The sequence below is a fragment of the Nelumbo lutea genome, chromosome 8, assembly GCF_056320005.1.
Source record: "Nelumbo lutea isolate HS-2025 chromosome 8, American lotus-T2T, whole genome shotgun sequence".
Classification (NCBI taxonomy): domain Eukaryota; kingdom Viridiplantae; phylum Streptophyta; class Magnoliopsida; order Proteales; family Nelumbonaceae; genus Nelumbo; species Nelumbo lutea.
In genome coordinates this window covers 57,066,436-57,091,837 of record NC_142691.1, presented here as the reverse complement: position 1 = coordinate 57,091,837, position 25,402 = coordinate 57,066,436, and the positions used below count along the sequence as shown (strand labels likewise).

General features: G+C 34.4%; 1 protein-coding gene across 8 annotated transcripts in view; it reads left to right on the top strand.

The window, feature by feature from the left end:
* LOC148844339 (beta-amyrin synthase-like) overlaps positions 1–23,935 on the top strand; it is a 55,031-nt gene extending 31,096 nt beyond the window's left edge. For 3 of the 8 annotated variants that reach the window (XM_088959721.1, XM_088959720.1, XM_088959722.1), the window contains exons 10-19: positions 6,735–6,860; positions 6,951–7,073; positions 7,168–7,266; positions 7,952–8,008; positions 17,422–17,468; positions 17,573–17,716; positions 17,853–18,030; positions 22,945–23,025; positions 23,197–23,280; positions 23,483–23,935. In XM_088959721.1, the coding sequence (XP_088815847.1) occupies positions 6,735–6,860; positions 6,951–7,073; positions 7,168–7,266; positions 7,952–8,008; positions 17,422–17,468; positions 17,573–17,716; positions 17,853–18,030; positions 22,945–23,025; positions 23,197–23,280; positions 23,483–23,611 (1,068 nt within the window). In that variant the 3' untranslated portion in view covers positions 23,612–23,935. The remainder of the gene's footprint in view (positions 1–6,734; positions 6,861–6,950; positions 7,074–7,167; positions 7,267–7,951; positions 8,009–17,421; positions 17,469–17,572; positions 17,717–17,852; positions 18,031–22,944; positions 23,026–23,196; positions 23,281–23,482) is intronic. The other 5 variants (XM_088959723.1, XM_088959724.1, XM_088959725.1 and 2 more) reach the window with 3 other exon arrangements.
* The last annotated feature ends 1,467 nt before the right edge of the window (positions 23,936–25,402 follow it).

The following is a 25,402-nucleotide window of genomic DNA, read 5'->3' as shown; positions in this document are numbered from 1 at the left end:
TGGGTCTAACCCTAGTAGCTGAGATAAGTTATCGCATCTTCTTTGGCAGTACATCAATGTCAGCCTTAGTAGGATAGACTCCCCAAGTCTATCCAATGGCTGAGAACATTATGAACTAACACAAGTCTCATAAGTGTCTAGTTTAAAGGGTAATTTCATAAAAAACATATGAATATCAATATGAAACAATAATGTACTTTTATTCATTTACAATAAATGTATTTGTACATTAATTTGATTAGAGCTAAGGGCATACACTGTCTAACAACTCCCACTTGCACTTAGGTCCAATTGGGTGCAATCCTTGGTCCCATAATATCCACATGTTTCTCAAACAATTTTTGTTTTAGTGGCTTAGTCAATGGGATTACTACATTCTTTGCTAATGCTGCTTTTTGAATCTGGATATCCCTTCTACCAACAATCTCTTGTAGATCCAGTATTGTTACACAATAGTAGAATGAGGAATATAGTAAGACTCCAAATTTTAGGATGGATTTCTTCATCCATCCTACTTATTAGGCTGCCCCATTTACGACAATGTGCTTGGCCTCAGTCATGAACTATTTTTCTTATACATAGTGTCCCAAAGTATGCAGATATAGACTTTCTATTATTTGGGTTAGGCTAGAATTTGACATCAATATACCCAACCATCTATAGTGAACTACCATCAAAGACAAGACAATAGTCTTTAGTCCTCCATAGGTACTTTAGAATGTTTTTCACAATAGTCCAATGCTCTTGTCCTAGGTTAGATTGGTATGTACTTATCACATTAACAGCCTGAGCAATGTTTGTCCTAGTGCACATAGGGAACCTCTCTCATGCCCTCTATCTCCTTAGGGGTCTTAGGTGACATTCCTTTGAAAAGAGTGACTCTATGCCTGAAAGGAATAAATCCCTTCTTGGAGTTTTGCATGTTATATCTATTGACGATCTTGTCAATGTAAGTAGATTGGGATAATCCAATTATCACCTTTGATCTATCTCTATAAAGTCGAAGTCCCAATATATAAGAGGCTTCTCCAAGATCCTTAATGGAGAATTGCTGCAAAAACCATATCTTCACCATAGTCAAAATTCCTACATTATTCCCAAAGTGTAGAATGTCGTCTACATACAAAATCATAAATGTAACATTATCTCCCACTATCTTTCTATAAACATAAGGTTCATCCAAATTCAGCTCCAGCTTCTGAAAGCATGGCTATAGTGAGAAGGTTTCCTTATAATAGACTCCTTCTTTCTAAGTGTACCCTTTTTGCTATAAGCTAAGCTTTATAGGTCTCAACCTTTCCATCAAGGCCCCTCTTCCTCTTATAGATTTGTAACTGATTGCTTTCACTCCAAGGTGGGTCTACAATAGTCTAGACTCCATTGGTTTTTACCGAGTCCTTCTTGACTTTTATGGCATCTACCCACTTTAGTGATTTTATATCGAACATAGCTTTTGTATAAGTCAAGGGATCTTCTTCACTGTCCGTAGATTCCATCAAGTAACTTTCTTGGTCATAGCTATAATGTACTGGAGGTCTAGAAACTTAGGTAGATCTTCTAAGCTGCATATAGACCTGTTCATGGGCTGGGTGGCCCGATGGGCCGGCTCGTCCCGACCCGACCCCCGGATGGGCTTGAACAGGCTTTTTGGCCTACGGGCTTAACCTTGGGCCAAAAAGCCCAGCCCGCATAAAATTCGAGCCGGGCTCGGGCTTTGCCAAAATAGCCCGGCCCGGCCCGACCTATAGTTAAACCTAAGTAAACCCGACCCGACCTATAAATAAACCTAAGTAAAAACCCTATGTGATGTCGATTTGAATAAATTTTTTGATTTGAGAAGGTTGTTGATTCACTTGTAGGCCCATTGTTCGTTCAAATAGGGGAAAAAACATCTGAATTAAAATAGATAATGCCTATTTGAATAGGGAAAATTTTGATTTTCTTTTATTAGGTAGGGCTTCGGGCTCGGGCTCGGGCTTCGAGCTTTTTATCAGGGCTGGGCTCGGGCCCAAGTTCTAGGCCCGTTGGTCGGGCCGAGCTCGGGCTCGGGCCTATTATTTTTCGGTTAATGAACACTAAAAGCCCGACCCGAGCTCGGCCCGGCCCGACCCATGAACAGGTCTAGCTGCATATTATTATCTGGAATCTATAGGTTATTTCCCAATACTCCTAAGATCTCTTCATCAAGAACAATTTCTTAATGATGATTGTTCAAGATGTAGTCATACTCCAAGAAGTAAGCATTTCAACTAAAAAATAGTTTTTGTTATCATGGGAAATAGAAAAGATACCCTATAAAGTCCTTGGGGTAGCCTAATAACAGGTAGCGACCGGTTTTGGATTCCAATTTGTCCACACCTGTCTTTTGTGATGTGTGTTGGACATCTCCATAATTTTAAGTGTCTTATAGTTGTCCGAAATTTACACTTAAATGATCATTGAATTCACCCATCCTATGAAGACCCAAGGATAATAGAGTTAAGTAAGATAAAGCCCATCAGGTAATAGTCCCTTAATGTCCTCTTACACTTAAACTCTCAGTCCATCATGATCAAACACTACCCAATAGGGTAGGACTTCTCCCTTAGCTATAAGGTACAATGTCATACTCTTTGCTCGGATGGATCCTAGGAATTAGAGAGAGTGTAAGCCCTATCTCACACACTATTGAGATCCACTACTAGAAGTTTAGGTTTCCATTAGAGAGAGTGTAAGCCATATCATTCACTTTGTCCAACAAATGGGCCAATCCTACCACCATTATCACCCACTCAAGTGAATTCTCAAACTGCCCCAACATACCTAGGTTTTGACCCTCAATGAATCTCACTGATTGGCATATCAAAGACTATCCAATCCAATATGTAGTGTAGTACCATAATCAACTCTAGGGGTTATGTATAATTTTCTAGTTTTTCACATCAATATTCAAGGTCTATGGCATAATTAGAAAATGGTCCATGTTTAGTGTTTCCTCTAAACACAGTGCATGTGCTTTGGGTCTAACCATAGCAGTTGAGAGAAGCTGCTCCAACTTCTTTGGTAGCACATCGGTGTCAGCCTTGGTAGGATAAACTCTCCAAGTCTATCCAACAGCTGAGAACATTCTGAATTAACCTGAATCTCATAAGTGTCCAATTTAATGGGTAATTTCACAAAAACATACCAATATCAATATGAAACAATAATGTACTTTTATTCATTTACAATAAATGTATATGTACCTGAATCTGATTGGAACTAAGGGCATACACTGTCTAATAGAATATAAGGGCCAATACCCTTTATTCAACCTTAATGACTTATGAACTAGGTCAGGTTGATAATAGGTTCTTGTTCAATTTTATTTTTGCATCCCTTTCTTCCTCCTCCCCATTATAAAGCCTTGATCCACTAGAGCCACCTCTCTTCACTATTTTTTGGACCCTCAAAACAATTTGGATCCATGTCAACTACCTGAGTTTCCTTATCTTGCAAATGAGCACTGGTTTGAACAATAGTATCTCTTACTTTGTAACTTAGAGGATTTGAGGGAATGCCTAGCCTATGTTTAAGATATTGTTGTCACTAAACTCTTTCAATTCCATAATATCCAAATTTTCATTTACCTTGTATTTCACATCATCTAATTCACCCTTAGTTTCTAATATTGAAGATATGTCCTTCCCACCAAATTGGTTTGAGTTTGAGTTTGAGTTATTGGTAACCCCATCATCATCAATGTTCACAAAACAATTATCATGATATTTTCCCCAATGTGAGTAACCTTGTCATCACCACTATTGTTCTCTTCACCAATATCCTTACCTTTAAGTTGAATCTGTTTAGTTTGATACACTCCACCATCATTATTAATACTATTGTTATCAGTGTGCTGAATGTGGTTTCCATTTTCTCTAGCATCATTTGGAACATAAGGACATTATCCTCAACAAATTCAGCTTGAATTGCAGTAATAGTGGTATTATTATCACCCACTTGTTGTGCCTCTAGTGAATTAATCAATATATTTCTAGCCTCTTGGCACACCAGATTGCAAGAATCCAGAACCATTGAAGAACATTCAATCCTAGTATCAATATTAACTAAATTTGACTCAAGAGTCAGAGCACTTACCAAGTTTGTGTTTTCCATAACCGACTCAATCAAAAGTGTATCTTCAGTTACTAGCTAGATTTGGATCAATTGTAGACGTACTTACTGATTTTATGTGTTCCATTACTAACTCAATCAAAGGACACTTTCCTTTCCCAACAGAGGATGCACTTGCCTTCCTCATATGAGTATCAAAAGGTTGTCAAATTTGAACTTGCATGTTGGAGGTCACCAGAGTAACTTCCCTCGCTGTCATCACTGAAGTACTAATTGACATTTGGTCTGTGGTTATAGGAGCATTTGACTCTAACTAGGGGTGAGCATTGTTTGGTTAAATTCAAAAAACAAACCAAAATTTTTGGTTTTGGTTTATTTGATTCAGTTTTTTTTGGTTTTTGGTTTTAAAAAAATTTGATTTTAGTTTTGATTTTCAGGATTGGAAATTTGGTTAACTAAGAAAACTGAATTAACCAAAATTTATTATATACATAATATAATATATATTATATGTAATATTAAAATATATAAAATACGTTAACATATACATATATTATAATATACATAAATATGTTAATATATAATATATAATATGTATTAGTATAATATTAATAAAATTCAGTTTTAACCGGCAATCGAACCAAAAAATTCAGTTTCGATTTGGTTTTATATTTTATAAGTTCACTTTTTAAAATTTAGGTTCACTTTATTGTGCTTGCATTCACATTCATGGTGACCAACCTTGAAACATCGAGAGCAGTATGCAAACAATTGCTCATATTCTACATATTGCCAAAAACCACCATGGCTGAAACCAATCTAGAGTCAAGAATGGTTTTACTTGGTGAGGTTGATTTCAACACATACTGAAGCATAGAACTGTCAATGATACCTGTAAATCCGTGGCCCGATCCGATATCTGATAAAAATTCAAGTCCTATATATATATATTAATATAAATATACTTTATATATTTATATATTTATATATTATATATTTTTTATACGTTAATGCAATAAATAAAATCTTTTATGCTATGTTTGGTTGCAACACAAATAAATTTGCATTGATGCAAAATAATGGAAGTGCAAATAATTTGAATGTAAATTTTGACCTATTTTTGTTTCAAATTTTAGCTTATTTTGTTTGATTGCAATATAAATGAATTAAATAAGACATGATGCAAAGTAAATTAAAACCCAAAACCGAATTATTTTTTTCATTTGCACTCCCATGCATTTGTACTAGTGCAAATAAAATTGCACTGCAACCAAACACAGCCTTAGGGGTAAATGAGGAAATCTATTCCTCACCAGCCTTAAACCCTAAGGCTGTGTTTGGTTGCAGTGCAATTTTATTTGAGGATGATACCTAGTTGATCAATTGAGGATGATAAAATGAAAAAAAAAAGTAAAATAAAAAGAGACCGTACCTTAGTACCTTACCTGGTTGATTGTTTTGACATGGAGAAGAAACTATCTTGGTTTAAAGAACAAAATGAAGCATGAAAAAAAAACCAAAAAACACTTTACTAGGTTGATCCATTTGAGGATGAATAAAAAAATAGAGGATAGCTTACGTAGTTAATCAGATGGCTTGCAGTTCTGTTGTTGGATGTAAAAGATGATGGAGATGAAAGTGACGAAGAGCCAAACCCTGTGTTTTTGGTCAATCAAAGGGCATAAGTGGCATTTTAAATAAATGCATATTGTATAGGCACTTTCCCAAAGACCAATAAGTGTTTATTGGTGTGATCCTGATCCAAAATAATTGTTTATTTGAATAAACACTTATTTTTAAGCACTTCCACCCAAAATAATCTTAAAACCCTCATTCAACTAGATTTTAAGGTAATACCCTTCATCCCCAAGCTAAACATAACATGTTAGAATTTAATGAGGCCACCCAGATCTCATTCTTAAGGCTGAATGATCTAACCATAGTGTTTGATTGCTGGAAGAGAAGGATGACCATACATACAGTTCTTGATCTAAGAGAACTTTAAAATTTCACAAGACCGTTGTAGGACATCTTTCGGAAAGAAGATTATTGGCTTCCCCTAATGGAGCAAAGCTGGAGGGATGGCACATCAAGAGAGGAAGTGAAGTAGAAATAAGAGAGAGCTTAGAGATGCATGACAGATGCAAAAGGTTTCCACTTTCCTTGCTTGAGGAAGAGAAGACGCCATAGGAGTTAGTCATGCCATTCTACTTGTTATGATTATTCAGATAATCTATTTACCATCATAAAACTAGTGGACGGAAATATTTAGCTGGTTGACTTCTTGGTACTTTGATCCTTCTGAATAGAAATTACCACAAAGCATGTATATGCTGATTGCTGAAGCAGTGAGGAAACAAAACTCACTACAACTTACATCAACCATAATATGTATAGCCTTGCTCTAGCTCCTGCCGTGAAAGTTCAATCCATCTCTATCTCTTCAAATGTGTTATATATATATATATATATATATATTAATGTAGTATCAGAGATGTTTCAATAGTTCTCTAGGGAAAAACACGATTGTTTTTTGTAAGTGTCACAAGTAGACAAAGAATGGCCATAATTTCTGAATTCTCAAAACTTAACATGTCTTAGAAGAACAACTAAGTTTTATTTCCAAGATAATTCTATTGCAGTGTTGTTCTGGCAGTCAGTCATGGGATGCTAGTTTTGTGGCACAAGCTATAATGGCAAGTAATCTTTCTTTTGATGAAATTGGGCTTTGTCTTAAGAAAGGGCATGACTTCATTAAAAATTCACAGGTTTAACTCTACTCTCCAAATTTATTTCCTAATTACAAGTATTTCTCTACATTCCTTCAGTCTAATTTTTTTATATCACTTTTAATTAAGGTTCGAGACAACCCATCTGGCGACTTTAAAAGAATGTATCGTCACATCTCAAAAGGATCATGGGCGTTAGCAAATCAAGATGATGGGTGGCAGGTCTCAGATTGCACAGCAGAAGGCCTAAAGGTAGTTGGATGAAGACCATCATTATGTTCCAAATGTAAACAAACAATTTAGTTACTATAATGGTTTGTAATAATTATCCTCTCTTGTTTTATAGGCTTGCCTCATGCTTTCACTAATGCCACCAGAAATTGTTGGTGAGAAATTGGAAGAAGAGAGAATTTTTGATGCTGTGAATATTCTTCTTTCCCTACAAGTAAGGAGATGTTCTTTTTTTTGGATTTTGAGAGGTGGGAAAGTTGGTTAATGGGATTTTGATTCCCACTGACCAAAAGTTTCATGTTCATTTTTCAGATTTATGTGGGGACTATGAAAAGTTTATTTTCTTAGGTATCACTTACTCGGATAAGTGATACCCATCTCCTAGGTGGGTAAATAACTTTTCCACCTAGGGGGAAAGTTGCTAACACTTGAATGGGACAAAAATACCCTGTTAATAATGAATTTTTAAAGCTAAAATTGTCATTACCTTATTTATCTAGGACATAAAAGAACATGCGTAAATGAACTTACCTGGGTAAGTGTTTTCTAAGAAAAACTTATCCAGATAATTGCATTTACCCGGGTAAATAACTTACGGAAAAGCAAATGGAGCCTAAGAACCAAGTTATCATAATCTAATTTAGTTTATAGTAGTTAACCTATATAAACCATTGGATGAAGTTAATTTGCACCAATGCCTTCTTTTACATGCATTTTAAAAGAAAAATTGATAGGTGCTACAAAACGAAACATCTTTTTACAATTATTTTGAAGTAATCCCTTTTACAATAAATATCTTGAAATTTTCAAGAATGAAATAAATTATAACAAGTAAATTCCCATATTTTCGTTGCTAGAATGGAATGTAGCACTAATTTTGAAAAACATTTTGATTGCAGAGTGAAAATGGTGGTTTACCATGTTGGGAACCAGTGAAATTAAAAAAATGGTGGGAGGTAAGCTTCTTTGGGTATTAACTACTGTTATATAAGATAATTGAAAGAACATAGTTCCATAAGATGACAACTAAATTTCTCTTTTTCGTTATTATAGATTATTTGATTGTTATAAATTATAATAATTATACAAATAAAAATTATAGAATAAATAATTATAATAGTTTCATTAATCTTTCCCCCAAGTAGCAAACCTAATTGAGCCTTATGAAATGTTGCATGATTAACTTCCCCTTAATGTATTAGAAAATCCAAAAGATTACATGAATTTGATTCTCTAATTTGTCATCTAGAGGCCTTCCACAAATGTACGTATCTATTTCTATTACATGGATGGATCTATAGCCAATATCGACTATCTATCGAAGAGGAGATCAACCATCAATGTACTAGAAAATCAATATATTAGATAGGTTATACAAATTTCTCCAAAGACATTATATTCAGATATAGTTAGTCATGACCAAAAGACTCCCTAATTTGTCAACTAGGGAGCTTTCACAAATGAATGTGTCTATTTCTTTTACAAGGATGAATCTATGGCCAATATAGACTATCTATCAAAGAGGGAATCAACCACGAACATTCGATTGGCTACATGTTTAATCCCTAAATCCATTTCTCTACCTTGGAGGTTTTGACAAATAGCATTAATGGTTCATAGCAATAATTGTAGATTACTGGATAATATATTATAATAATTATACAAAGAAAAACTATATTGTAAATAATTATAATTTGGACAAATTTTTTAAAGTATCCCTATGGTTAAGAAAATTAACTAACTCCACTCTTACTCCTTTGTCTTAAAGTACATTAAAGTTTTCTAATAATTGAGATCACCATTAAGTACTAATGGACAAAACAAAATGTCATATTTTCCCTCTATTATTCCTCAAATTTTGAAAATAAAACCCAGCTGATGAAAAATTTCAAGAGCTAGAATAAACCTATTAAGTGGTTGTCATCAGCCCTTTGACAATTTTTCTTAGAACCCATTATTTCATCTCCCCTTTGTTATCTCTCAGCTATTTTTTGCTGTATTTTTTTGGGAAAATTTCTTAAACTATCCTTATGGCTTAGTTAATTGACTAACTCTTCCCTTACTATTTAATTATTGTCTTAAAGTGCCCCTACTATTTTTGACAATTCACATTGCCCTTAAGTACTAACGAATCAGATTGATGCTTGGTCTTTGTCTCCATCTTCGTTTCCATTTCCGTCTTTGTCTCTACCTCAATTTCCGTCTCCATTTTCAGTCTTTGTCTCCATCCCCATTTCCGTCTTTGCTTCCATCTCTGATTTCTGTCTCCACCTCCATCTCGAATTTTCATCTCCGCCTCACCTCTATCTTTGTTTTCCATCTTTGCCTCTCTTTTTGTTTTCCATTTCCATCTCCATTTTTCATCTTTGTCTCCATCTCCACCTCCATTTTTGTTTTCTTTCTCTGTCTCTCTCTCTTGAGTTTGAACTAGTATGAATTAATTCTTTTTCTGTTGTTTTAGGTAAGGCAAGAGGGTGTGGAGAAAGGATACAAATGATAGGAGAGATACTAGAGATATTGAAATTGAATATAGGTTGCACACTGATAGCTTTCAATCGTTAATTAGAGATGGAAAAAAGAAATGAAGAAGAAGAGCTTGACTTGCTTTACTTCATCAATCTAGCCCACTCAATTTCAATCATCCAGAGATCCAAGAGAAAATCCTCTCTACTAAGATGAATTTTCTCATTAAATCCAAATTGCTCAGGTACAGTTTTTAGGACTCTATGACATCTCTCTATTTTGAAAATATCCTCTATTTTCCCATATTGTGAGTACCGATTGACACCCAAACATCCTTATTGTTTCAAGATTAAACCTAATAAAGGCAGAAATCTCTGCTAAACCCATTTACCCTAGTTAAGGTCCTTTGCTTCCACCTACATATATCATCACTATATCTGAACCATGAAGCCAAGCTCTGGTATATATGATACATACAATAGAGAAACAGAGGCCAAGGTTGTAGTCGACATACGATAGAATGGCTAGATTTTTGTCATGTGAAATGTTGGAAGCTTGAGAAGCTTTGACAACTATTTTCTTTTTCGGTTTAGCTATTTCTTCTTTTCAGGCGATGCTTTCTATAGCTGAGTCATGATTCTGATAGCTTTGTTGGATCAGAGAGTATTGCTACCAGAGATAATTGGTTCTTTAGTTTTGGGTGTTGGTTGTTTAGGAATTTAAGTTTGATTTAGCTGTTGCTTTGTCTTTCTGATGTTTCCAGATCAAGTGTGATTTGAATAGTCTTTGGAACTATTGTTTATTTGTTATTAGTTGTTGGCTTGCCCAAACTGAAAATAAAGTTTTCGACCATAAAATGGTAAATTAAAATTTTTTGAAAAATTTATAGTCACATGATGTCACATGTGAATAGTTTATAACAGAGTGTTAACCGTAAAGGAGGTTTTAGGAAATTGTTAGAAACAACAAGGATGGTGCGAGACAATATTTAAACCGTAAGGGTAGAGTTAGTCAATTAGCTAAACTATAAAAGTAATTTAAGAAATTTTCCCTACTTTTATATATATACTAGACTACATTATTTTAATCGGTCTCTATAAATTTGTTTTTGTAAATTTCTATTTACCATCTCTCTTCTCCACATCGACCAAAACCCTAAATTATAGAAATAGGATCCTTTCTATAAACTACATAGGAAAAGATGAAAAAAAAACAAAAAGATCTCTCTTCTTTTAGAACCTCAATCTATCTCAAACCCTAACATTCACCCAGACCCTATTGAATGCCAAAGGTACAATCTTCTTCACCCGTGTTGGAAAATCTGGCTTCATCGCCCAAAAGATCTATCAGACCCTGGTTTCTCTTAGCATCAAATTGGGTTTGAAGTTCATCTTGATTAGGCTTACAACACCAAATTGGGTTTGCAATGTAATCTTCTTCTGAACTTGTAAAATAGGGGATCAACCCTATTTTATACAAAAAAGATTAATTCCGGTGGGTGCTAGGGGAAACTTTCTTAGACTATATTTTAGGCACAGAATAAGCTAGAGTTGACGTCGGCATAAAAATTGGAGAAACAACTATAAATTGTAGTGGGTGGTGTGCTGGTGGGAGAAAGAACTGAAATAGGGGCTTCTAGCTCAAACTCCAGCAAACACACCCCAAATCCCTAATCTATCGAGTAATGATGACATGGAGCTCAAATTGGATGCGCTATCGGCTTCTTTCACGCTCTCTTAATCCAACATTTCTTAGTCGGTCACGGGGATGGATGGAAAGAATGAAGAGATTGTTGAATCTCAAAAGAGTGTGGTCACTTGGTCATTACTGTTCAATTTCTCTAAGAATTCAGAACTATCTAATGACTCAAAATGGAAATGAAAAGGAAAGTGGGGAGCAGAAGAGGCAAGCAACAAACAGGAGATGAGGTTGATGATTCAAACCTAATTTTTATAAATTGGGATCTTGTTTCTGTTCTCAGTCCTTCTTTCTATTCTTTGGTCTAATTGGCTTCCTTCTATTGAAAACCCAAAATGATATCCCATTCTTTTATCCCTTTTCAAATTCTTCACTCTTCCTTCACAATGGGGTTACCATTGAAACAATTTGGGTCGCCAAAGACTATGTATTTAGCCAACTGGTGTATTGGGTGAAGCTGTCCGGTTTAACAGAGATGGAGGGCTTGATGACGGGGCCTCCATTGGAGCAAATTGGGTCACTGAAGACCGTGTATTTACCTTATTGGTGTATTGGGTTAAGTTGACCAATTTAACTAGAATGGATGGTAATATTGGGTTTTAAAAAAGTTTTATACATTACATGGTGTTACATGTTTATGGATTGTGATAGAACATTAACAAACGCTAATGGTTGGGTAGAGCGACTCAATTGTTAGAACACTTAAGGGTACTTTAGGACAATATGTAAATAATAAGGGTATAGCTAGTCAATTTCCTAAACTTTAGAGGTACTTTAAGAAATTTTCCCTTATAATAATTTGATTAATCTTTTAACCTAATTAAGCTTTATCAAATGTTGCATGAGTGGCTTGCCCTCAATGTAATAGATAATCAATAGATAGGTTATATCAATTTCCTCAAAAAGGATATATTTGGAGAGAGCCATAACCAAAAGATTCCTTAAATTTTCAATTGGGGAGCTTCCACAAATTAATGTGTCTATTTCTATTACAGAGATGGATATATGGTCTCTATATACTGTTTATCAAAGACAGAATCAACCATACACATTGGATTGACTACACGTTCAATCCCCAATTCCGTTTGTCCACCTTGGAGGTTTTCACAAATAACATTATGGATTATAATATATTATATAAAAATGGCCTTATTCTGTCCACTATAAAGACATTTTGGTCTAACTATCATCAACATGTGAGAAAGATTCCATTGATGAATAAAATCTATGGTGTTGAACAGAATTTGTTTCCTATAGAAACAAGGAAATGAAAAGTAAAAAAATAAGTTTTACAAATTAGGAAAATATAGAAATGAATGTATAGGAGAGATAATATGAGGGAGATCACCCAATATTGGTGTTCACAAGTGATTTTCCAATTCAAGATAAGAAGGGCAATGGAGTAGACCTCATCTTGGACTACAAGATATAAAACCAATCTCTAGATAATTGGTTTTGTGAAAATGTTGCCCACTTTTTCTTGTTAATAAACAAATCTATAGTAAACAAGGTTTACCAAGACCAAGTTTTGTCATGCAAAATGATAGCCAAGTTCTATATATGTTTTATGTGATCATGAAAAAACTAGATTTATGGTCACAAATATAACGATGGCAGTTTCCCAACCCCATTGGATACCTGACCTCCCTAACCCCATTAGGTTGGGGATGGAGATTGACTTAGTGGGAAGGGGATGAGAACGAGGATGGGGAATGAAATCCCTGCCCCTCTAACCATGATTATGTATATTATTTACATTAAATTTATAATATACTATAGGATATGGGTCTCCATAAGGATCCTATCTCCATTGGGGATCATAGATGGAGGGTAATTTTTATCCTCGGTAAGGATCAAGGTCAAGGATGAGGAATGTGGTCCCTACCATGAACCTATCCTTTGTCATTCCTACACATATAAGGCATTGAGATTGTCATAGATGGGAGTAGACAACTTGTCTAATGATACCTCATGTCACAAAGCAAGAAGGATACATATGTCAATTCAATGTTAATAAAAACCATTTCTCTATATTTAGCCTCAACACTAGAGCATGCTACTATAGGCTCCTTTGTGACTACCATGAAACATTATTAGAACTATGAAATATACAACCACCAATGGTGGACTTATGAATATGTTGGCAACCTATCCAATGATTATTAGATAAATCATATTGGTCAATAACACTATTGGATATGAGATGAATCCGATAATCTATAGTTTCTTTAATATAGTCTAGAATATGCCTAACAATATTAAGAGTGATGGATTGTAGGATCATTCATATATTGTAATATTCTAGATTAATAGAAGAAGGAAAATCAAGATGTGTCATGGCTAAGTCAACTACAACACTCCTGATTTCCAATGGATCAAAAAAGGGAGTCAATTGATCTGACATTGTAAAGATTACTTTGCATTTAAGCTCTATTAAGAAGACTTATATCATATTTGGCTTGAGATAAGAACATGCCATCATCGGACTTTTCCATTTCAATTCCAAGGAAGTGGTGAAGAGGTTCCAAGTCTTCCAATGCAAATTCAGCACTTATAGTGTCAATGATGTTATGCAAGAATGTAGAATTGTTGTTGGTAAGGATTATGTCATCGTTAGAGTAAAAGTATGATTGTACTTCTATGGTGATGAAGAATAAAAAGAGGTGAGTCATGAATACTAATCAAACAAAGCCTATTACACTTACTTCAAACCATTGGCCCATTGTATTTTACAAACATAATCAGGATTAGAGGATTCATGAAATTGAAGTGGCTACCCCATGAACACAACTTCTCTGAAATATCCATACAAAAAGAAATTTTTGATTTCCCATTGAAACATCAAGGCATTGGACAACACTAATTGAATAGTCCATTGTTTTACCATTGCAGTGGTGGTTTCTTCAAAGTAGACATGTTCATGGGTCCTGCTTCATGATCAGCCCATAAATATTTTATAACAGTTAAGGCTCATTCTTTAGAATGGACCTATTCAAATTTTGGAGAAAGATAAACTTGAGACTATCCCATGAATAGGTCTACATCATAGTTCAATCCTTGAATTTGTTTAACCCCTTTGGTAACCAATCCTAGCCTTTAGATGCTCAAGGGTTCTATCAATGATCTTAGTCTTGTAAGGTCATTTACAAATAGTAAAATTCAAATTAAAAGTTCTTAGAACTAGAGTCCAAGCCTTGTTGGTTGTTAGTGTCTCTAGTTCTTCTAGCATGGTTAGAAACCATCCAAGGTGTTTCGAAGTAAATTTAAACATTTTGGGATAGGTACATTCATTGTATCAACAATAAGATCCAAAAGTTCTTATTGTCTAAGTTAATGGAATATGTAGTTTCACATGAATAAAGGGAGATATATACATGTGGGATCTAGGATCAATTGAGTAGGATCATGAGAATCACCAACTAATTGTTTACATAAAATTAGGCAAAATATGGAAAGTAGGGTAGAGATAATTTAGAAAAGGGTTTTACTTAAAAACAAGTATATTAGGCCCAAAACCATCTATTAATTGACTCCATATCTAGTCTTTAACTAAACTAGGTAATGGATTAAGGTACAAGTGTGTAAATGGTTGGGCACCACACTCACATGAAATCATAACTCAAGTTTTTACTTGATCCCTTCATTCCCTAGAGTATGAAAGATAATTACTTTTTGCCTATTTTATCATAGAACTAAGGGATTTTTAAATTTTGTCATCCCAATCCATCCTTTAAAGAGGATTTAAGGGGAAGAATGTTTTTCTCATAGGTTCCCATGCACTAATTTACCTAATTATATAAATGTCTAAATGCAAGTCTACATGATAGTTAAAGTATGGCACAATAAAGATAATCCCAATTTTATTTTTGAACATTCCAACAAATGGATAATGTTTGAGCATATTAGAATAACCATCAAAATAGAGGAATAATATGATGTATGAACATGTGAAATAATTTAAGTAATGTAACTAGCAAAGCATTCATTATATCACATCTAAAACTATGCAATTTTAGTATAACAAAGTGCCTAAGATATGGCTTATTAATTTCACAAAAAAATGGCTTATTCAAGATGAGAAATCATGAGATATTATGCAAAAATATGCAAAGAAATTGTATTAAAAGTTATTATAACTACCTCAAGATTGGAACTAAAGTGTCTATTGAAGAGAGAAAACCCAACTATAAGTTGATAACATCAACAATCTATTGCAACAAAACTAGCAAAAAGGCACATATTAAGTTGATTCCATGACCTCTATATTCCTCCTCTAGATGTGAAATTTGGATAGGACAAACTTCATATTCCAATATTTATGTAAGAAAAAGAATCAACCAAAATGAACATGGAGGCAGATATTTGGTTTGCAATTTGGATACTCAAGTTGTTTTGCTACTAACAAAATGATGAAGTGGCCAATTTCTTGTTGATTTCATATTCTCTACATACCTCCCTAATCTAGTCTTTATTTAGGAACAAGAATCAACCAAAAGTGTCATTAATGGGGGGGAATTAGAAGTTAGAACTTAGTTACTTAAATTTTTTGTTATTGTAAAATTGGTGATGTAGCCTACTTTTGTATGAAAATTGGATGGATGATTCTTCATACTCCTAAGTCATTAATGAAAGTGGTATCACCCCCATTGGACTTCCCAATTCAAAATAATTGCTCAGCCAACCTCAAATTCACAAGTAGTTATCCCATTGCTCTAAGGATACTTTATGTGTCTCAAAAGCCTTCAGCCACTTCTACACTAGATACCTAAGAAATGTGAACTTGATTTGGTCAATATTCATAGAGAATTTTAAACAAAAGAGGCATCTCAAGCAAGATTTCTATGTTTTAGCCTTTTAGATTTAAATTAAATCTTGTTTAATTCAATTTGGGAGGTTTTAGATATCTCTTATTTTGGGAGTTGGCTACAACATCTAAAACAAATTTTCCATGAAAAGGAATAAAGGTGGATTAATTTGAAATTATTACACATACATAAATTAAGATGCAACTTTTAGGTTGGAGCTACTACATTGAGGAATTATTGTGTGGCACATTAAAATAAAGAAAATTCAAAGATGTTGGGAGGTTTGTGAAATTGATCTATAAAACTAAAAGCAATAATTCTTAAGCCAATCATCTTGATATATTATATGTCGAAAAAGGACACCCATATAAAACATTATGGCCATTTGAATTGTTAGCACTCGTTCAATTATACATGTAAACTACATGTAAAATGTATAAGTCATGCTAAATCATGTGAATTGTGTATCAAATATAAAAATTACATGTAATGTGCAATGTACATAAAAATTATGCAAGGAATGTGTAAATCATGTCCCAATTATACAAACAACATGAAAAATGTGCAGACTATGAAAATGCTTTCTCTAATAGTGAAATGATTGAAATACCCCTAAGAGGCAATGCTTACAAAGATCAAAAGTAGGATAAAAAAGGGGTGTTTAAAGTCTTTTACTTTTTTAGCAATGGAGTTGACATCATGGGTTGTTTGAGAGGTTTCAAATGCATGATCCAGTAGCACCAACTTCTTCATTTAATTCTGAGGGTGTAAAGTTCAAAGATAGTAACTTGTGCTCTCCTTAACCATAAACATAATCTAGAATTGGTAACAATTATTGTTAAACAATTGATTACTTTTATGGCTGCAACCAATAAGTCTAATGAAAAGGGATTTATTTAGAAGTATAAGTCAAATCTTCACCATGAAACACATACAACTCATGATTGACCTAATTACATGTCATGAGATATAGGCACAACTTAGGGTATACCAATGTGAATCAAGAATAGTCATCTAGAAAACTAACATAGTATGCACTTATATCCTTGAGAAAAGCTCACTAGGTCTAGGCTCCACAAATCACAATGGATTTTTGGGAATAAACTAGTAGTTCAAGTACTACTATTAATAAAAGATAATCGGCAACTTTTACCCAATTGACAACTTTGACAAACTAAAAATTTTTTATTCCAACTAGTAATAGAAATAAGATCATTTGAAGTTAAATATTTGACTATTCTGTCATTGAAAACCTTTTTTAGCAATAAATTAATCTCTTATGTATGAGATTTCTTGCTCATTTGAGGAAACTTATAAAATCACACATGGTTAACATATACTTTAGAGAGAACATTTTTGTTCTTAATATGCACTGCTTGAAATTCTTTTTTTTTTCATTACAGCTATTCAATCCTACAGAGATTTTCTCAAATGTTATCACCGAGAACGAGTATGTTTTTCCTCTTAATCTTTTTATCTCTCGTATCTAGTATCCTTTCTCTTCTAAGCTATATATATACAATTTCCTTAAGACTAACAAATTTGTTGTTCTAGGTATGTTGAGTGCACAGCAACAACAATTGAAACACTAGTATTATTCATGAAATTATATCCTGACCATAGAAAAGAAGAAATAGAAAGTTTCATCTCAAAAGCAACACATTATATTGAACAAAAGCAAATGCCTAATGGTTCATGGTATACCAACTCTTTTTCTATGAACAATAGAACTAAAAAAATGTATATGATTATTAGAAATGATTAAATGAGATACATTATAAAAAGATCAAGATATTATTTTAGATTGATCACCTAACAAGAAGATACATAACAGGTATGGAAATTGGGGAATTTGTTTTATCTATGGTACATGGTTTGCTCTTAGAGGACTAGCAGCAGTAGGGAAGAGATATGATGATTGTGTAGCTGTTCGTAAAGGTGTTGATTTTTTATTATCAATACAAAAAGAAACTGGTGGCTGGGGAGAGAGTTATCTTTCATGCCCAAATGAGGTATTTTCATAAAACTATCTTAATGTTTTTATTTTTGTTTTAAGCTTATGCATTTCAAGATTGCCTCTTTTTTTGTGAGATAATAGTTGCAAAGAAATAAAAAGAATAAACACTTATATAACTTGTCTATTGCACCAAAGCGCAATTATATGGATTTGCTGAAATGATACAAGATAGTGAGGAACAATGTAAGAAAATTAAATACATACAATATATTGTTAATGTTTTTCGATAAATTGTTTGCAATTATAGGCAAAGGTGAACACAAAATCCACTATTAATATTAAGAAATAGTGTAAATTTCTTAAACTATCCTTATGGTTTAACTAATTAATTAAGTAAACCCTTACTGTTTGAAAATTGACTAATGCTATCCTTATTGTTTCTGACAATTTTCTAATTATACCTTTACGGTTAATATCTGTTAATATTCCGTCAAAACCTGCATACACTTAAGACCATGTGACTTTTAAAATTCTTTTAAAACCCAATATGACCCCTCCCTTGGACTAGCAACCTCTTCCTCCTCAGAACTCCGGTCTCTTCTCTCTTACCTTTGCAACTACAAGTACTGTAGGGGAGGTGGCTTTGGCTCTGCAAGTGTTGTAGGGGGAGCGTCTCTAGCTCCATCAACTGCAAGTGCTCCAATTTCCACTACCCACTTGAAGCTGAAGGAGTGTATAAATAAATACCCAACCCCCATTGTTAAGACAATGTTGTGTCTAGCTCCTTCCGTCCTTTTTTCTACCTCTACTGGTTGCCATGGAAGTAGAATGTAAAAAACATTTTCGCTCTGATTACAAATTTTTGCAACGTTCATGATCAGTTGAGAGAGAAAAAAATTGGCTAAATTTGTTGGCTCTAACTATTCAATTCCTCTTCTTCAATGCTTCTGGGGCCTTCTTCCAAGCACCACGAACAAGCAAAATCATCGAAAGAGATTGGAAGCTCCGCCAATTTTTCAATGGCATCCAGACCCGGCAACACAACTTTCTTCGGTCTAGTTTTCGTAGGAGATTCTGAAACTCTATAAATCAACCGATGGGAGTCATTAGCGGATAGCTTCCCACCTATTTTTCCAAGTCGTCGATGCTTCTCTACCACCACAAAGATGCAAATTATCTATAGGTTTCAAGTTATCTAATTGATTAGAGCCATTCTTCCCTCTAAGGGAGGTCCTTTTCCTCTAAGGTTCAACTGATCTATGGGTTTGAAGGTTCAGCTATATCTGAGCAACATTTGAGTGTTGCAGCACATGAAGATGTCGAGTAATGATTAAAGGTGCATTGCATTAACGATATAGTAGGTGGATCCACCAACAGAGCTTCTACTAAGTCCTTAATAAAGTACTAGCTGGAGCAATGAGCGTGGTTACTGAGCAAGCGAGGAAACACCTCCATCTTAATATGATTCCTGTTCAACTCTCAACAGGCATCCTGGCAATGGCAGTGGCTTCTGATGGGTTCTGGCGACCATTGATAGAGATAGGGTGATGATTGGCAAGCTTTTGTTGGGTTCTGGCAGCCAAATGGACAATTCTGGCTCCTCGAATTCCTCTGTTGTCAATGCTGATGCTTTGAGCAAAAGAGGAGATGATGATTCCTGTTCAACTCATGACAGGCGTCCTGACTGCGGCAATCTCTTCGCCTTCAGCTTTGACATTCTGAAAAAAGAGGCTATTGCCGATGAGAACGACGATGATAAAGGTGAATGAGAGAATGATAACTCTTAGCAGTAATGACACTATCTCTCTCCTTCAACCTCAACTCCCCTGTTTTTCCTCTCCTACCATCACTACTGCAACTCTTAGCAGCGGCGATTTGGATACCCTCCCTCACCAGAGATTGTTTCTAATATGGGTTTCAGTTCAGAAACAACCTATCCGAGAATTGCCAAATGGATTCTGAGAATTTTTATCTAGAAAATTGCTAGAAGTGTACGGTATAGTTATCTGATTCTTGTTTTTCAAAAACAAAATCATGTTTGGTAATAAGGTTATTGTTTGATGGTCAAATCTTGAGATGATAAGAGTGAAAAAACAGGTCCAAGTTATATAGCATACACTCTACTCCAAAACATCAAAGGTTAGGTTCATATCCAACCCCACCCATCCCATTATTGTGGATGGCCAGTAAAAGAATTGGGTATGACCTTTTCGTGGGCTTCGACTGGGATAAGCCAATGAAAAACATTTATACATAATCAAGATGTCAGACATGATGCACTGTTGCAATACATGAATGAAAGAATCGTGGTGGATGCATTGACACACCGTTGAAATATTTGTTTGTCAGCCCATTTTATAAAACGTTTTGCAAACCAAAGTATCCACTTCATGGTTGTTTTCAGCTCCCTCTTAGTTCCTTGTTAGAAATTGTGGAAAGTCAGGATATTAGCACCACCGTTTTAAGAATCAATTTGTCCAAGTAACAACCAACATGTTACATAGAATCTGTAGAAGTACATCACATTCTAGAGTCTTAATTAATGTACAAAGGCCACTTTAGCATTCTATAGTCTAAACCAACATGTTAAACCTCCTTTGAGATTAAAGGCTAGTCTTCTAGAATGTTTTGATAGCAAGCAGTGTAGTTTGCTTTCAACTTGCTACGAGGAGAAAAACAAATCAATACAATATATATTAACAAAAGAAACAATATTTTACTTGGATGTCTTAAGGTAGGTTTTGAGTAAATAACCAGAACAATAAATTTTGTAGATGCTTAAAAAAAATTGAGAACAAACACAGAGAAAAAGAGAATAAAATGTGAAGGAAATGGTAAGTTTTTTGGGGTTGCATTTGATTCAAAGGGAAAAAAAGAAGGGATGAGATTTTTATCTATGATCTTATGAGTTGCAATGAGCCATTGGTGAGCAGTGAACCATTGGAGGCAGGGGAAGAAGGTGACTGAGAGTTAGGGATTTTGGCGAGCATTTATTTTGTCTTGCAAAATTACTAAACTTCCCATGTTCGCACGTGCAACATGAGCAATCGTGTTCACTTTTTAATAAAAGACATAGTGAGAAGTGAAAAGATGAAAATCGTTCATCTTTATAAACAAAAAATGGGATTTGGAAAATCAGCCTTTTGGATGAGAGTTTTGATCTAGAATTGGAGCCATTCTAAAGAGCTAACAACCCGAAATGCCATTCCATTCGAAAGAAATGCGAGAATTGCCAGAAGTGATTCTCCAAAGTGATGTCAAACAGAGCCTTAATTGCCTATAGGTACGACCATTGCATGTTGGTGTGTCCAGAAGCGCGTCGTTAAACACTCTGGAATACTAGTTTTAATATTTATAATTTTATTATGATTCTCGAACAATTACTAACGTAGTAAGTGGGTGAGAATGGGTCGTATCCACAGGGAAGCAAGGGAAATATAATCATGTACTTAGATCCGGGAGAGGAGAACACAAGTGGAAGTTGTAGAAATAAAAAATTAAGTAATTAAAAAATTGGAATTCATTAAAACCAAATTCAAACAATACTGAGAATAACAAGTGCATAAAAATAAATAAATAACATAAACAACTAAATAAAAGAAACAAAATAAAAATGTATGAGAATCCAATCGGATATAGCAGTTTTCGGATCTCTCCTTCCACTCTCAAACCTCTCGAGCTAGGCCTTCCATCTTACCTAGCCAAATTTTAGATCTGCAGAAAAGAAATAAAGCACAACTTAAATTTAATAAAAATAAATTTTTAGGAAGGAAAAATTAAACTAGAAATTAAAGAACAGAAAGTAATTCTAAAATTGGAGAAAACATGGTTGGGATTCAAATCTAGAAGTGGCAGTAGTGGTGTTGACGAACCATAAGTAGGAAACCCTCATCTTGTTTGGGCATCCTCCTCTTCTTCTACCCTTAAACTTCTCAAGATCAACCCTTCTTCTTACTTGGGTGAATTGACCAACTCCTTGTATAGGGCCCGTAGGACCCTTTTTATAGAGAATGGTGAACACAACTGGGAATAGGAAGAAAAATAGGGGTGACAGATGGGTTTTAACAAAGTTAGAGATGCCCTAGGGTTTCTAATGGATGGTTATGATGGTTTTGAGGTGATCCTATGGCTGAAAATAAAAGGAAAAGGTGCCCAATATTATGTAGGGCTGAGATTTGGGTGCTCAGAAATGGAGGGTATAGATTAGAACATCTAGGATTGAAGGGTTAAGATTAAAATAATAGGTGGTGCCCTATATTGAATGGTTGGGAGATAAGATGAAGGGAGTGGCTGAGATTTGGAGGTGAGGGGCTGAATGGTGAGGATTAGCAAAATAGGTGGCACCTTAGGGTTTAAAAGCTATAAATGAGAGCCTTAAAATGAATGGTTGAGATTAAAAGAGGTGGAGGGTGGAGATTAGTACCCACAATATTAGAAAGCAGGATTGCATAACTGTACTAATTTAGTACCCACAATATTCCAACAATTTTGATAAATTGCATGCTAGATCCCATCTAGGCCTTGAGTTTAGTGCGTCCAATACTAAATAAGGTACTTCTCACTTCTTCTTCATTTGGAGGTTGGCATAAAAGTTGATTGTCACTATTAGCAATACAAGAAATCGAAGCATCACAAGATGTCAAATTGGGTATTGGTATAGTGAGTAGTTCAAAATAGTCAGTGAATGATATTTGCTTTGTTTGAAGACATAACATGAAAATTTTTAGTGGTATGGTCACTGTCCTTTTTCCAAGCAACACATGCTTTCTTTCGCCAGTAAATCTTTACTTTATCTAACAATTCTTCTCGGTCAGAGTATAGTTTGTGCTACAATAAGACATTAGCACTCAAGGGTGGTTCATGTAGGGCTACTGCTAGTTCCTTTTCAAGATCTAAAAGTTGTTTATTCAGAGAACCCGTGATGCTTTTCCTTATCTATTTGCTTCTTTTATTGTGTTGGGTCAAACAGGAATACACTCCTCTAAAAGGTGGTAAAACAAATTTAGTTCAAACAGCATGGGCATTGATGGGTCTCATTCATGGTGGACAGGTTAGTTTGAAGTTATAAAGTCAAATACTTGGATTATACTGATTGTATACAGGAAAATCTAAAAGAGTAAATGAAGTTTTAGAATTAAGTTTGAGTTCGTTGGCAAATTCTTTCAATAAAATGAGTTTCTTTTATCCAGATACTAAATAATTAGTTTTCAAATATAACCAGGCTGAGAGAGATACAACCCCATTGCATCGTGCAGCAAAGCTATTAATTAATTCACAAATGGAAAATGGGGACTTTCCTCAAGAGGTAAGATATAGCCAATTCTTATATGATATGTGGTTTGGAGCTAAAAATTACTGAGCAGATCATGTAAAATATGACACAAATTGAAACTATCTTCCTTTGTTATTGCATTTCTCACCAATTTTATGATGAAACAAGCAATCATAATTGTCTCTATTAATTCTTTATTTTCCACGTTCTCTAATATTTTTAATCATTACTACAGGAAATTACAGGAGCCTCTTTAAAGACTTGTATGATGCACTATGCAACATATCGAAATATATTTCCACTATGGGCACTTGGAGAGTACCGAACACGAGTTTTTAAACCTTCCAAAATCCTCCAAAATTAAGTCACTAATTCTACAATTCTCTTTATTTAGGGGAAAATCTATGATACTGAAAAGACATGGTACTAGAACAATTTTGACCAATCAAAGTGCCTCCCTCAATTTCGATGAATACCATCTGATTGATCATCTCTTTTATGAACAACTGTAGGTCTTTTCTGGTATAATAGTCAAATAAATAAAGTGATGATAATCTTCCCATTTTGCTTTCTATAGTCTTTCTCCAAATTATTGTACTCTATAATGGGAGATTTACATTTAATAAATCCATGAGCCTTGTATTCTTGTTTTTCTGCTAATGCAAATATTTCTATGATCCAAATGTTATTTTTGAAGAGTAAGCCAATGTATGTTGATATGTTTGTTCCACTAGGATCTGAATAATCCAAGAACTACATGAATTGACGACAGAGTTTAGTGCATCAATGCAAAACATATATATTTTGATTTGATTACTTAATACTATATCGAGATTTGCATAGCATATGGATCAAGCTATACCTTTTTTTTCAAAATTTTTTTAACACTTATTACAGGGGAGAACATATCCTGCCTTGCTCCAAATCCATTGAACAAAGAGCTTTCCCTGAAAAGCTCCATCCCAATCCCATAAAAAGAATAAAACAAAAGAATTAGATAAGTTTGATACGAAAACAAAAATTTCCAACTTTATCCTCCCTTAAACTTTTCTTAACTGATGATGGAAAATTATCACTACGCCAAGACATTTAGTTTTGTCTTGTATCACAAGTATAGTTAGCCAAAGTACCTACTATCCCTATTGCATTCTCTGTAAGCATGACAAATTTTTATTGACATCCACCTTCTAATATATCCTCCGAAAGGGAAGGCAGGTACTCAAGGGATCAAAACTTTACCATTCACCAGGTTGTCAAGCAATTTTGAACCCAATTCTACCCAAATTCTAGTTAGACTTTCTACTTAAGAGCTTTTGCTTCTGCTTTAGTATTCGTTATTTCCCCATAGTAGTTAGCAAAAGCCATTAATAAGTCTCCAATTATAGGCATCGATGATGATTTCTCCTTGCCAATTATCTAGAAATCACCCTGTAATCAGTGGTTTTTTGAAAAATCATCAAAATTTGTGGTTTGGTATCATTTATGTCTTTTGTAAGCTGATTTTTGAGAACTTAGCTTTGAGTCTGTTTGACACTGATTTTCAAGGGCCAATTATTTTTGCATTAGAGTTATTATTCAATGCTATGTTGGATGTCATGTCATCCTCAAAAAATCGGAATCAATTAAAAATCAAGGAATCACCAGAAAAAGTGATCGCTGAAAAGGGCTGATTTCAATAATCAATTTTGGTTGATTTCCCAGAAATCGCCATAATCAGCCAATCAAACATTAAAAATGTCACTGATTCTTCAAATTCTGATATGGATCTCATGTGGTACTGATTTCTAGGAAATCTAACATCAATGCCAAACATCACCAGCATCTCTAATGACACCTCCTCCACTATCCACTCCTGATCCACTATGACATGCACCATACATATCAATGTTTATAATTTAAACCCTTGAATTGAAGGCTTCAGTCATTAATGACTATCTCACTCACTTCTTGTGACTCGACCGGAGCTTCTTGAAGGCCCAAACAATCAAAAATCACTTTATGCCTAACTGTGTTTGGGCTGTCGTCGGGTCTTGACCAAGTACATAGAGTCTCTCAAATGGTCAGTTACTCTTCTCACTACTTCACCACTTGAAAAGAAAAAAAAAAAGCCTACCCTTGTATTGCCTAGTACATATTTCTTTCCAAAATTGATAGG